The following is a 13,811-nucleotide window of genomic DNA, read 5'->3' as shown; positions in this document are numbered from 1 at the left end:
CAGAGGATACAGGGTGATGCAGGGTGCCCCCCTCATCGGTCAAGTGCACTCAGACCAGCATGTCCCCTTCATCTGTTTGTCTCGGCCCCCTAACCTTCGGCCTGCCAGCTCACCTCCTCCCCAGTGTCTCCCTCTCAGCTCACCAGCCGCCTGTCTGCCAGGAGCTTTCAAGGCCCAGGTCTCCGCCTCCCTTGAGGCCACAGAGAAGCTAGGGGCCCAGGCCTGAGGGGTTACGCCTCAGGTGAAGAATTTTCCTTCCCAATCCTGCTCCAGCTCCTGTAAATAACTTGATGGGGTCGAGTTAGGATAAGGACATGCATGACTCCTACCCAGGCTGAGGGCGGCCTCTGATAACACAGAGGCACCCTGAGGGTCTGAAAACCTCCCCCTACACTTACAGAGTGTGTTATTTACCAGTGGCTTCTCCCCAGAAGTTGGATCTATTTTGCAGTAACAGCTCAGACGAGAAACGCCCTGCCAAGCATGCAGCACCGGCTAAGGGCATGAGGTACATGTTTGTTCCACCACCACCAACAGAACTAGCCAGCGTCTCCCTACTTCCCTTTCAGCACTCCCTCCACAGAGCCCTGACAATGGGTGCTTCTCATCACCCAGAGGTTGGCTGATCGCAGCCCATGGCAGCCAGCTTTGGAACTTCTAGCACAGACTGGATTCTGGGGACACGGAGCCAAAGCAGACAGACCTGGCCCTGCCCTCGAAGAGCTCCCAGGCCCACATGAGCTAAGCTGCCCTCCCTCTGGGTCTCTCCAGGGCCCACCGCCCCCTTGTTTGGGTTCCGACTATTTACCCCTCCCCACCTCCCGGCTGCAATTCACCCACCACCTCCAGACTGCCATTTTCAGCTGGAGCCAAGAACCTACTTCCAGAACGCTCCCCACCTCAGCAGCCCTAGCAGCCCCTTCCCTTCATAGGACTAACCCAACTGCCTGTTCTGCTGACACTGGGGCAGGGACTGCTCCAAGGAGGACCTTTGCACTTGAGTGTCTGGACTTGTGACCATGGCCGTGGCTCTGTGCCCAAGTCTAGCAGTGGCCTCTGCCTGCTCCTCTGCCCCACCCAGTCACCTCCCTTCCCTTCCCACCTCTCTTCTTCTCTCCTCCCCTGCCCCCTGCCCCTCCCTCCTCTCTACTCAGTCACCTGGATCCCAGGTTCAGATTCGCCCACCCCTTACCCTCCGTGTCTACCAACGGGGGGGCCTCAGCGGCTGCTGCGAGGAACCCTTCCCGCCCCACCCCTCACACCCTCCCCAGAGCCCTTTGGCTTCAGGCGTGTCCATGCTGAAGCCCCCAAGTGTCATATCATAGAGAACAGTGTCATATCATGGAGAACAGATGGGCCCAAAGTACATTACAGTTTGCAGGCTGGAAATCAGGCCCTGCCAAGTACTGCGACGTGGGTGAGTCACTGTCCCTCCTTAAGACTCTGTTTTCCCCTCTGCAACCTAAGCATTAAAATGCATGGATCCTCAGCCATAGAAAGGAGTGAAGTGCTGACACATGCTCCAACATGGATGAACTTGGAAAACACTGCTAAGTCAGAGGCCAGTCACAAAAGGTCACATATTGTGTGGTTCTGTTTATACAAAATGTTCAGAATCAGCAAATCTATAGAGACAAAGTAGATTAGTGATTGCCTGGGGTTGTGGGGAGGGGAGAAAGGAAGTGACACTGTTGATGTGTACGGGGATATTGGGGAGGGTAATGAAAGTGTTCTAAAACTGATGGTTGCATAACTGTGAATACGCTAAAAACCGTTGAATCGTACCAGTTATATAGGTAAATTGTATGGTATGGGAATTATATCTCAATAAAGCTATTTAAAAAAAAAAACTTAGACTCCTAATTGTACCTACCTCATAGTGTTGTGAAGAGATAGAAATAATGTATGTAAAGTTTCTAGCACGTGGTAGGCACCAAGAAGTGAGTTATCATCGTTGTTACTATTAAGAGGAGGCCCAGGAGAGCCCTGCCCAGACTATCATGGAAGCCTTGACCTTTGGACTCTCAAAAAGTGACAAGTCCAAACCCCCCACCCCATATATACCCTCATCACCCGAGGAAGCACTTCTTTAATCAGCTGGAAAGGGCTAGTTTAAAAGAACCCCAAGTCAAGGGAGCTGAAGCAGATCTGGAACTCCAAGCTTCCCCCTCACCTCCCTGCCCCTCACCAGCCGCCTCTGGTCAAGTGACCAGGCTGTCAACTAGCTTCTCCAGGATAAGGTTTCAGGTCAGCCAGAGTGTATAAAGACAGGTGCCAAGCCAGAGGCTGCAGGGACGACAGCAAATGACAGAGGGGTGATCAGGTCCCTGCTGCCACCTCCTGGGATGGAGCCCTGAGGAGCCTTAAAGAGACCCTATGCTTCCCCCACTTTGGCTGGACTCACAGGTAAGACCCCACTCTCCACCCCACCTTCCTCCTCCAAGTTCTCCCCTTGCGGCAGCCTACGGAGAGCAGCCAGGAGCTGTCAGGGGTCGCTAACCATAGCAGGACAGAGCCGGTAGAGGTTGAGTCAAGATGAGGGAACGGCAGCCCTGATGAGGGCACTATGGCGGGGCTGGGACTCCACCCCAGCTCCTGTGTCACTTACCCAAGACTCACTTCCCCCTTGCCCTGCTGGCTGCCTCTGCTGTGATTTTGCAAATCCCCATAGATAAAGAGGTGGCTTTCTCCTTAGTCTGACCCAGAGTCACCAGGATTCCCCCAGAGCATAAAGCCCTTTCCCCATGAGGTCCCCTCTCCTGAGTAGGGGGGCCACCCCAGCTCTGCTCAGACAGCTTCCTCAGTGGGGATGCAGTAGAGGCTTTGCCAGGAGGGTGGAGTCAGGCAGCATATCTCAGAAAAGGGGCTTCTGATCCCTGCTTCAGAGCCACCACAGAGAACTTGTTTCTAATGCATATTCCCAGACCCCAGCTCAGACCTGAATCTCTGGGGCTGAGGGCCAAGAATCCACTCTGTAAACAAGCAGCTCAGGGATCCTGAGCTCTCCCTGAAGTCTGAGACTCTGGGTGGTGGAACAGGAACAGGTGCTAGACAGACCTGGGCTCTAATTCCAGCTCCATCCCATTAGCCTTACGATTAGCTGAAGCCCTGGAAGCCCCAGGGCCCTTGTTTATGAGGACAATCATAGCAGCTACCTTGTATGCCGTATAAAGGGGCTGAACTAGTCAATGCCTGTAAAGCCCTCAGCACGGTGCCTGGTGCAGGAAGCACTCGGCAGATGTTAATGGGGCACCACGACTCTGGGTGTGCAGGCTGAAATGTCCCATCCCTCACGTGCCCCAGCAGAGCACAGGAAGGAGGGTCTGCTCTACGCTTCACCTTTGCCAGTGGGAAAGTTCTGCTGGCTGCTAGGGCTCCCTGGGTACCAATTCAGGAGGCTGGAGTAAAGGGGGAAGGAGGTTAAGGAGCACCGGCCTCAGGGCCCCTGCCTGTGCCCACCATTGTGGCCTCCCCCCTGCCCTGCCCCCACTTGACCAGTGAAAGTCTAGAGCCCTCCGCACCTGAGTCCACTCCACCCTCCCGTGGGGGGCTCGGGACAGCCTCTGGAATAGGCTCCAGCTTCACCCTTGGCCGCTGCTCTTGACCAAGTTCAGGCTCCAACACCTCTTGCTGCACCATCCCTTCAGCCTCACTTGTCTCTGAGCCTCCAGTCCATCCTTGACACCTGCACCAGCCTGATCCAGACACAGGTCTGATGGTGTCATTTCTCACCTTGAAAACACCAACCAGTCCCCATTCTCGCTAAGTACAGCTGTGGCATTTGAGGCCCTCCACCAAAGAACACTGTGGACATCTCAGACCTTGTTGCCCATTTCCCCACCTCAGCAAGTGGGGTCCCTTGGTCAACTGGTCCTCCCTGGACCCCTCTGGCCCTGGGCCGTCCCTGTACCAGGCTGCACAGAGAACCAAGATAAGTAGCCCCAGTCCCTGCTTTGGGACACCCCCCCCATCTAGGCAGGAAACCATTGCAGTTAATGAGTTAATTCTAGGGACTTCTCTGGCAGTCCAGTGGTTAAGACTCCACGCTTCCACTGCAGGCGGCACAGGTTCGATCCCTGGTTGAGCAACTAAGATCCTGCATGCCGCGCAGCGTGGCCAAAAAAAAAAAACCAGAGCTAATCCTAAAGACGGTGTGGGACAGAGGCAGTTGAGGACAAAGGAGGTTCAGAAGGGAAGCCGTGCCTGATGGTTCAGCCCCTCTGGCCAGAGGACACAGGCGGCCCCTGGGAGACGGACCCAGCCCATGAGGCAAAGCCCACCAAGTGCTCCCTGCAGGGCCCGGCCCACCGCAAACACTCCACTGCCAGGGGCCAATGGCAGGGAATGCACTGAGTCACACAGCCCTGGGCGGGATCCCACCTCTGCTCCTCAGTTCCTAACTCTGAAAGTGGAATTAAAATACCTAACTTGCAGGATTCTTCTATTAGAGCCTGGGTGGCCACCAAGGTTTTGAAAAAGGGACACTTGTACAACCAGCAAGAGACACGAGAGAACACACCTCCCAAGGGCCTCCCTGCCCTGAGAGTCGGGCCCTCACATTCCTGAAGCCGAGGTTCCCAGCAGCGCAGCTCCTGTCAGAGGAGGGGAAAGGCCAGGGCTTGAGGGAAGAGAGGCTGACAGGATGCAGGCACTGGCAGCTGTTCCCACACACAACCAGGCACTTTCATTCCAATCCCAGACAGAGGAGCCAGAGCCTCCCTGCCGGGGACTGAGCCTGCCTGGCAGCTGCTGGGCTTCTGCAGGGCGAAGGGGAAGGAGGACAGTGTTCCCTCCGCACGCCTGCAGTGCTGTCCCCTCAGCCAGGCTCAGCTCCACGCCAGCCTCCCAAGGGGCCAGAGCCTCCTTGGACCTTCTCAGAGAGGCAACACAGAAAGGCAGGCAGACGGGCTGTGGGAGGAGCACTGCGTGCCGTGCGCTGGTCTCAGCCTCTCTGGGCACATTTTCTTCCTCTGCCAAACTGGACACCGATGCCCACCCACCCAGCCCTCCTCGCCAAGCTCTTGTTCTATGTGCTTAGCACTTAATTCCCCAGAGAGGGGTTTTGCATGCAATTTAAAGGGCTTTGAATGCCCTCAACAAAAAAGCAAGATGGTGGATATCCACACTACCACATCCACTGGGGCCCCTGAGTGGAATGAACGGTGAAGGGGGCCTTATTGCCACCACAAGAACCTGGTTGGAGCTCTGTGAATTTGAGGAAGTCTCTTTCCATCTTAAGCCTCTCTTTTCTCACCTGTAAAATGGGTTTAAATGCTGTCCTGCCCTCTTTCCAGGGCTGTTTCAAGCCTAGTAGGCTCTGACACTGGTGGCTGGTAACCCTGAGCAAGCCAACATCTCTGAGCCTCCATTTGCTCACACGCAGGGAGAGGAAGGGGGAGCCTACCCCTCAGGAAAGTTGTGAGAATTCAGTGAAATCGTGTGTAAAGCTCCACCGCAAGAGCCTCACACCCCATGGCCATTCCCTCCTCCTACCCTAAGCGGTGCCCTGGACTCTCGCACAAGCGCACGCCCTTCCCTGCACCTGGAACCCCCCTCCCACTTCTCCAGCTGCTGAAATTTTGCCCACCTTTCAAGGCCCTCCTCCCACCCCCCACCATGAAACTGTCCTAATTCTACCTCACAAACAAGAGGGTTTCTCCCTCCTTGGGGTCCCTTCTTGATGGTTCCTTCCTTCCAACATTGATCCAGCCCATCTTGCACTGCAGTTACGTGTGGGTGTGTCTAATGCCCCCACAAGACTCCTTGAGAGTTCCCCACGGGCAGGTCACATAGACTGTTTTTACTCATCTCCAGATTTCCTGGAGCGCCAAGCACAGAACTTAGCATGAGCTGGGTCTTAGGGAGGTCCATAGGCCACGACAAGGACTTTGGACTTTGTTCTGAATAACTAGGCGGGGCGGGGGCGGTTGGAGAGCTTTAAAACAGGGGAGTGACATGATCTGAATTATGCTTGGACACTAGGTTAGGTCCCCATCCAGAAAATCTCCTCCTGCATTTGCTGTCCAGGCCTAACATTCCAGAATCGGTGCACAATTCCCTTTATGACTCAGTAATTTCAAAATGCATACAATCCTTATATGTAAGCTATATCTCAATTTTTAAAGTTTTAAAAATAAAAGTAAAATGTTAAGTGCAACTTCATGCCGGGAGAGATCAAAATAAAAGCACCCCCTTCCCCGGGGCAGGATTCAAAAGTCGTCCCTCCACACTATGACCCAGGCTTCCAGACTGGGATCCAGTGGCTGGTGAGCTCCCATCTCAACCCATCCTCCATCTCACCTCCTTCATTCCCTTTGGATAATTCTACACCTATCTGTGTTCCTGAATGTAAGCTCCTTGGGGGCAAGGGCCAAACATGATTCATTCCATATCTTTCCTCCCCTAGTACCTGCCATAGTGTTCAAGAAATAGCTGATCATTAAGATAGTCACTTACACCTTAGCATGAATTAGAAACATCAGCTCCTTCTTAAGAACAGATTTTTCTAGGGAAAGGCGACAGCAAGCATAAGAGTCCAGGGAGCCATGTGGGTTGAAGAGACAGGACAGGGAGAACCAGAGTTGTAGACCACAGTCCTGAAAGAAGCCTCAAGTGGTCACCCCTATCTTTTGGAATCCATTTCACCACTGGTGAATAGGTAATATATCATTCCCATTTACCCAAGAGAGGTTAAATAATGTATCTAATGTCCCTCACCCATTAGTAAGCCATGAAGACAGGGCAGGAACTCAGGTTTCCTCACCACAGGACCAGATTTTTCTATTACCATAGAGAAGGGGGCACACAGTCAGCCCACTTAACAGCTAACTCTATGGGACTGGCCCTGGCTCCAGGGGTGACAATGCTGAAGGGTCCAGGATCCCAGCACACTGGGGGGCGCCGAGTGTGTGAGTTGGGGTGCCCATGGGCATGAACTGCCAAGAGATGGCATCAGCACCAAAGGCCTGTGCCCGCTTCCCAAGGTAACCAAGGCTAAACCAGGACCCTCATGTACACATGCCCCTGGTCCACCAGCAGTAAGATGGGTGCAGGCACAAGTGCACCCCTGGGGGCAGGGAGGGGGCACAGTCCCCCTCAGAGCCCTGGGGAGGCCGAGCAGCAGAGGGGCCCAGGGTCAGTCACCACCCCCCCACCCCCGTCCCTCCACAGCAGAACACCAGCCCGGGAGTCCTACAGTGTTGGGAGGAAACATCTCTAGTCACAGGCTAAATATCTTTGGTGACAGAGAAGCAATCACAGGCTGAGAAGGACTGTGTTTGTTTTAAGTAAAGAAGAGTACATTCAGGCAGGCTTGGAGGAAACAACTATAACCCCTCATCCAAGATGGCTAGCAGTTTAACTGAGCCATGAGGCGCATTTATTTTGTTGATTTGGGACGGCAGGGCCTAAAGCGATGAGACTTGGCAGCCTCTCTCTCCATACACCTCAGGGAGCAGGCCTTTCGCAGGAAGAAGCCTGAGGCTGGGGAAGGAGAAGGGGGTTGGGGGGTTGCCTGTCCCTGCCTGAGCCTTTATACAGTGAAGACCCACCTCCAACCGGGAGGGGAGGGGGTCAGGGTGAAGATGGCAAGACATAAGGGAGGAAAGTGACCTGTTCTTATAAGTCAAATCCACACAGCTAAGCACAGCCATGCACAGGCTTTTCCCTTATAAACACCCTCCTGATGCTGAGGGGGGCCTGGGGATGGACCCAGAGGGCATGGGTTCTATCCCCTCCTCTGGCCTGTCTCCTGCAGCCTCCTCCATGCACTGAAGCCCAGGGCTGTGCAGCAGCCTCTCTCCTTGGACCTCCGCTGGGCCCTGGAGGGACCGGGCAGAGCCCCTGGGACCATGGTTGGACTGAAGCCTTCAGAGGTGCCTCCCACAACGGCTGTGAAGTTCCTGGGGGCGGGCACAGCGGCCTGCTTTGCTGACCTCCTCACCTTTCCACTGGACACGGCCAAGGTCCGCCTGCAGGTAGGCGCCCTTTGGCCGAGGGTCATTACTCCCATCAGCGGAGGGGCTGAGTTCTCCACCAGGGCACCTGCAGTGTCTGCCCGCTCGCTCTTCCTCACAGTGGACCCTGAGCAGGCCACTCACCCCACTGCCCACAACCCTGCCTCGCCACCTCCCCATCACCATCACCCAAGACCAAAAGATCTTAGTTCCTTGGCAGGACATGCCAGGGCCCTTCATGGCGTTGCCCTACTTTGTAAGCCAAAAAGTGAGAAGTAGAAGTAAGGAATTACTGGGTGAGCTTGGGCAAGCCACTGACAATTTGTACCAAGAAAAACAATCCACGCTGTTCTCCCTGAGGATCCAACACCACACTGTGTACAACAGTCTGTGGGCTGGAAACTGCTACACAAAACTGTCATTTTTACCGGGATGTGATGCTGTGATCATGCTTTTCCAAGGTCCAGCCCCAAGCAGGCCCCCCTGCACACAGCCCCATCCACCCCCCACCCAGCCCCTCACACCGCTGCGGGGTGTCCCTCAGATCCAGGGGGAGAACCAGGCGGCCCGGAGCGCGCAGTACCGCGGGGTGCTGGGCACCATCCTGACCATGGTGCGCACCGAGGGCCCCCGCAGCCCCTACAAAGGGCTGGTCGCCGGCCTGCAGCGCCAGATGAGCTTCGCCTCCGTCCGCATCGGCCTCTATGACTCCGTCAAGCAGTTCTACACCCCCAAGGGATCGGACCGTGAGTGCTGAGGGGGTGGGCGGAAGCAGAATCTAGGCTGTGGGTCAGAAGGCCAGGGCAGTGCAGACTCAGAGGCAGAGCTGGGGCGTGAGAAGTTGGTAACATGCTCATGAGAAGACTCTGAGCCTCCGTTAAGGAGGCTCTGGAGCCTTGGCCCAAGAGAGGAAGGCATCAAGCAGGGGAAGCCCCCAGAGATCAGCGTCAGGCCCAGAGAGGTGCTGGGTGGCGGAACACTGGCCCACTCACTCTCCTCCTCTCCAGACTGCAGCATCACTACCCGGATTTTGGCGGGCTGCACCACCGGGGCCATGGCAGTGACCTGTGCCCAGCCCACAGATGTGGTGAAGATCCGATTTCAGGCCAGCGTGCACACTGGGCCCGGGAGCAATAGGAAGTACAGCGGGACAATGGATGCCTACAGGACCATCGCCAGGGAGGAAGGGGTTCGGGGCCTGTGGAAAGGTAGGTCTGGACTCCAGGTTCAGGGGGTCTTGGGCAGTGATTTCCCTACCCTAGGGCTGGAGCAGGGAACTGGGCAAGGGGGGAGCCCAGCACGTGTATTTCAGCGACTCTAAAGAAACATCCCAACCATTGTAACATCCCAGCTGACCCGCCACCCTGCCCCAAATTCAGTTCAGTTTGCCAACTCTTCACCACGTGCAGGACTGTAAGGGAGAGAGAAATGAATAGAAGACATCCTCGTGGCTCTCACAGTCACACAGAGGAGAGGGGACATGTCAAGAAGCAGCTATTCCACAGGGCAGGATGTGCTGGGATCACGCGCAGGGGCAGGGCCGGAGGCAGGAGAGGCCATGCGGGCTGGGGGTTGGGGCGGGGGGAGGTGACGCACAATCTAGGCCTCAAAGGCTGAGCCGGCTCAGCAGAGAGTGAGGGAAGGGCCTCCCCAGCAAAGGCCCACGAGGATGACTGCAGGGCATGGAGAAGAAACAGAGGCCACTGGGGGAAGCAGCCATGAGGAGGGGGCTTCCTTGGGAACAAGGCTTTAGGGTTCCCTACGTGTCTGAGTGGTGGCCACCTTGACAAATGCTGTTGTCTCTCCCACATGTGGCTGGGGCTCACGTGAATCTTGCAGAGGAAACAGTGACCCAGTGAAGGTTAAAGGCAGGACACCTGGGTCACAGCCTCACTTGCTGTGTGCCTTCCTGGAGCCCAGCCCTCATCTGTGAAACCGGGGCAGTCGGGGGGGTCTTGACGCTCTCCAAGGGCCCTGCCAGGGCTCCATCCTGTCACTGTTCCAAGAGCCTAGCCTCCCTCTTCCAAAGAAAGGCTTCCTTTTCTGCCTCTAGCCAGATCTCAGGGAGGCATATTTTAATTCTGATAGATATTGCAGATTATCCTCTGAACTGTGGCCCAAATACAAGAGGGCCTCTCTGTTTTTTGTCTCTAAGATGGACATGGATAACCTGAGAGTTTTTAAACATCAGAAAGGAAAGTATGGAATCTGCCCACCTGAGGTGGGCTCCTCTGAGACCCCTGGAATGGGGCACCATGTCCCCCCAACTGGGGCCTGTGGCCTTGCAGCCAGGGGTTCCATTTCTCCTCTTCCCCACTCATCAGCCCCACCCCCTCCCTGACAGGAACTCTGCCCAACATCACGAGGAATGCCATCATCAACTGTGCTGAGATGGTGACCTACGACATCATCAAGGAGAAGCTGCTAAACTACCACCTGCTCACCGGTGAGGCCCTGGGCTCCAGGCAGACGGCCCTCCCATAGCAGAGAGGGAACCCGGGACGCCAGAGAGTGGGCACCACCCACAGGCAACTGGGCTTCAGGAGTGGAGGGAGGCGCAGTGCCCAGCACATCACTATGATGAGTAGGAAAGAACCCCGGACAGGAGGCCCGAGACCTGGCTTCCAGCCCCGTGCCACCTCTCCCCGTGCACCTTTAAGCAAGGGTCACCTTCTCTGACTACAGTTTCCTCCAACTAGGTGGTTGGACTGGATGACCTTCCAACCCTGGGACAGCCCAGTTCTGTTTTACGAGTCCTTACCAAGAGCTCCGCCCTGGGCACTGTGAGAGATTTGGAAAACACTATCCTTACACTCAGGGAGTTCACAGTTTCATGAGGGACAAACAGTGGACACATATGAAACAGAAAGCAAGGGCACGCCTCATCTCACAGCCCAACATTTGCTCTTCCCTAACCTGCGACAGACAACTTCCCCTGCCACTTCGTCTCTGCCTTTGGAGCTGGCTTCTGTGCCACAGTGGTGGCCTCCCCAGTGGACGTGGTGAAGACCCGGTATATGAACTCACCCTCAGGCCAGTACCGCAGCCCCTTCGACTGTATGCTGAAGATGGTGACCCAGGAGGGCCCCACAGCCTTCTATAAGGGGTGAGCCTCCCCTCCTGCTGCCAGTACTCCCTCCTAGAGAAGCAGGCCTCCCTCCCCAGCTCCCTTCCTTCCCGCCATGTGGATTGTGTCTACCATGGGTCCACCTGGAAACACACTGGTGAACAGCACAGGTGTAAATGCCACAAAGGACAAGTATAAAGACCTACGGAAATGATTTTTAGAAAGAGTGGACCAGGTCTGATTTGGAGAGTCAGGGAGGCTTATCTGAGAAAAAGGTTTCTAGGCATAGGTCAAAGTGCTATCCCCAAACGTCCTGGGCAGGGGAGGAGGAGGGAAAGGTGGTTGGTAATCCTGAGACTTTTCCCTGACCCACCGCCATCACTGTGGACCACCACAGTCGGCAGCCCTAGTGCCCAATGTGCTTCATGTTTTCTTGCGTCTCTGCCTTGGCATTTACTGTTCCCTCTGCCTGGAATGCCTTTCCTGCGCCATCCACATGCTCTACATCTTAGCTGTCCTTCAAGACTAGTTCAAATGCCACCTCCTCCCTAACACTCTCAGGTGTAAACTTTCCCCCTCTGTGAACTTCAGTGATACTTCCTCCACACCACTTTTATGGGATCTACCACTTCCTACTTTGTATCAATATTATAGTATTTGTAAGTTTAAATTATCCCCCATGCTAGAGTGCAGGCTCCTTGCAGCCAAGGACTGTGGCTTATACAGTTGACCCTTGAACAATGCGAGGGTTAGGGGCATGGACCCCATGCAGTTGAAAATACGTGGACAATTTATAGTCGGCCCTCCATACATGAGGTTCCTCCATTGCCATGGTTCCTCCATATCCCTGGTTCCACATCCACAGATCCAACCAACCGCAGATCATACAGTACTGTAGTATTTAATATTGCAAAAAGATCTGTGTATAAGTGGACCCTCACGGTTCAAACCTGTGTTGGTCAAGGGTCAACTGTATACATCTTCCATATCCCAGAGTCCCCAGCACCAAGGCAGCACTCTATAGTGTAGTCATTAACAATCATCGTGACTGCTAAGTCCCTAAATATGAGGCCTTTTGCTAAGCACTTCACAAATACTATCTCACCCCCCTGAACTGGGCCGTGTTCTCCACATTTACTGGGGAAGAGACCGAGGCTCAGAAAGGTCACGGAACTTGTCCCAGCTCACAAAGTTTGAACGGCAGAGCCACGGCTCAAACACTGACCGTCAGATACCACCCACATCGTCCATCCCACGCTAAGCTCTTTGCTTGGCCCTCTTACCTCCACCACTGAGGATAGTTTTCTGGCGTCCAGCGTTAGATTGGGCCCAACAAGCAACCATGTTCTCGACCCTGGGATGACGTCACAAAACTGAGTTCCAGCTGACAGTTCTTTTCCTGTAAGTGCCGCCATCATTTCACTCTTCAGCTGTAGCCACTTGTCTCGGTTTGTACTTTCACTTGGCAAACATTCACTGAGCATCTTGCGGGCGCTGGGCCCTGTGCTATGCGCTGTACCTTAACTCATTTAATCCTCTCGACAGCTCCGTGCGGTAGGTGTTGCTGTCCTCATGTTACAGATAAGGAAGCTGAGGCTGAGAAAGATTAAGTTCAAAAAGCTGGCCAAGCTAGGATGTGAATCCAGGTCTAACGCCAGAGTTCACATTCGTTGTTCCCGTGCTATACGCCCTGTGAGGGGCCCAGGCTGAGGGTTCAGGAGAGGCCTTGGTGGGAGGTTCTGGTGCCCAAGCCGAGTCCCACGGAGCCAAGAGCGAACAGCCCGGCAAGGAGAGAAGGAGATGTTCCAAGCAGAAGGAGCAACGTGGGCAAAGGTGTGGGAGGAAGCGTCTGGCAGGAGCTGAGAGGACCAGGAGGGGATTAGCGGAGAGAGAGGCTGAAGAAGAGGCAGGGGCCGGGCCGCTCCCCGAGTCTGCGAAGCACAGCCGAGGGGGGCTCTCGCCCAGCCGCGCTACCTACCGCAGGACAGGCAGGCTCTCCGGAGAGCAGCTAAATTTGGTGTCACGTTGTTTTTGCCCCTCCAGCTGGAGGCCGAGGTCTCCACAGCGGTGGCCACTCAGGTTGTAAATGAGCCCAGAAATACCCAGCAGCAGAATGGAGTCAGGTGGTTTTAACTGAGCTACTTAACCTCGGTTTCTGAAGAGAAAGAACTGGCAACAATCATAGCTACCTGATAGAACTGTGAGAATTAACTGCCTGACACAGTAACACGGCTCAAAATGTTAGTTTTCTTTCCTTTCCCAACTCCAGCTTCTGCCTAAATTCCTTCAGTAGAGAAGAAAATGACTGAACAATCTCAGAAAATGCTCGTGACTAACAGAAGGCTAGTCCTTTGGCACCAGCACCGAGTGGGGAGAGCACATAGATCCATGTGGGACTCCAGTCCACCCACCTGACCATGTGGTTATTTCTCTCATCAGATTTACACCCTCATTTTTGCGTTTGGGAGCCTGGAATGTGGTGATGTTCGTCACCTACGAGCAACTGAAACGGGCCTTGATGAAAGTCCAGATGCTACGGGAATCTCCATTTTGACTAAGACGAGGCCACTTGGTACTTAACTAGGACAAAACCAGTTAAGGATGGAATAAAGCAGCGGGTCCACACACACAAGGACGTAGACCCACACATGTTTACAGAACTGTTTACTTGCTGCTGACTCAAGAAACAAGAGGAGGAAGGACTGTGGTCTTCAGTGCTTTGTCTTAAGAACACCTTTGTTTTGCACTGACAACGATGGAAAATAAATTACATTAATTTGTGAAACCCA

At 54.6% G+C, this 13,811-nt stretch overlaps 2 protein-coding genes and 1 long non-coding RNA gene across 5 annotated transcripts in view; 2 read left to right on the top strand and 1 right to left on the bottom strand.

Annotated features, from left to right (window-relative positions):
* Positions 1-1,877, top strand: part of C2CD3 (C2 domain containing 3 centriole elongation regulator) — a 131,539-nt gene extending 129,662 nt beyond the window's left edge. Inside the window, exon 33 of the mRNA XM_033405690.2 lies at positions 570-1,877. Coding sequence (XP_033261581.2) covers positions 570-626 — 57 coding nt within the window. The 3' untranslated portion in view covers positions 627-1,877. The remainder of the gene's footprint in view (positions 1-569) is intronic.
* The window catches only part of LOC117196569 (uncharacterized), a 27,750-nt gene extending 14,283 nt beyond the window's left edge, over positions 1-13,467 (bottom strand). The window contains exon 1 of the long non-coding RNA XR_007478695.1: positions 12,306-13,467. This is a non-coding gene — a long non-coding RNA (uncharacterized LOC117196569). The remainder of the gene's footprint in view (positions 1-12,305) is intronic.
* Positions 2,015-13,811, top strand: UCP3 (uncoupling protein 3). 3 transcript variants are annotated; one of them, XM_004279782.3, is made up of 7 exons: positions 2,015-2,406; positions 7,757-7,976; positions 8,500-8,701; positions 8,963-9,163; positions 10,300-10,401; positions 10,881-11,061; positions 13,462-13,811. In XM_004279782.3, the coding sequence occupies exons 2-7, from the start codon at positions 7,851-7,853 to the stop codon at positions 13,574-13,576; spliced, it is 927 nt and encodes a 308-aa protein (XP_004279830.1). In that variant the 5' UTR covers positions 2,015-2,406; positions 7,757-7,850; the 3' UTR covers positions 13,577-13,811. The 3 variants fall into 3 exon arrangements, with proteins under 3 accessions (XP_004279830.1, XP_033261596.1, XP_049569141.1); XM_033405705.2 differs by lacking the exons at positions 2,015-2,406; positions 7,757-7,976 and having other exon boundaries at positions 7,989-8,701; positions 13,462-13,599; XM_049713184.1 differs by lacking the exons at positions 2,015-2,406; positions 7,757-7,976; positions 13,462-13,811 and having other exon boundaries at positions 7,989-8,701; positions 10,881-11,065.

The sequence above is a fragment of the Orcinus orca genome, chromosome 8 (genome assembly GCF_937001465.1).
Source record: "Orcinus orca chromosome 8, mOrcOrc1.1, whole genome shotgun sequence".
NCBI classification, from domain to species: Eukaryota; Metazoa; Chordata; class Mammalia; order Artiodactyla; family Delphinidae; genus Orcinus; species Orcinus orca.
This window is presented reverse-complemented; position numbering and strand designations above follow the sequence as displayed.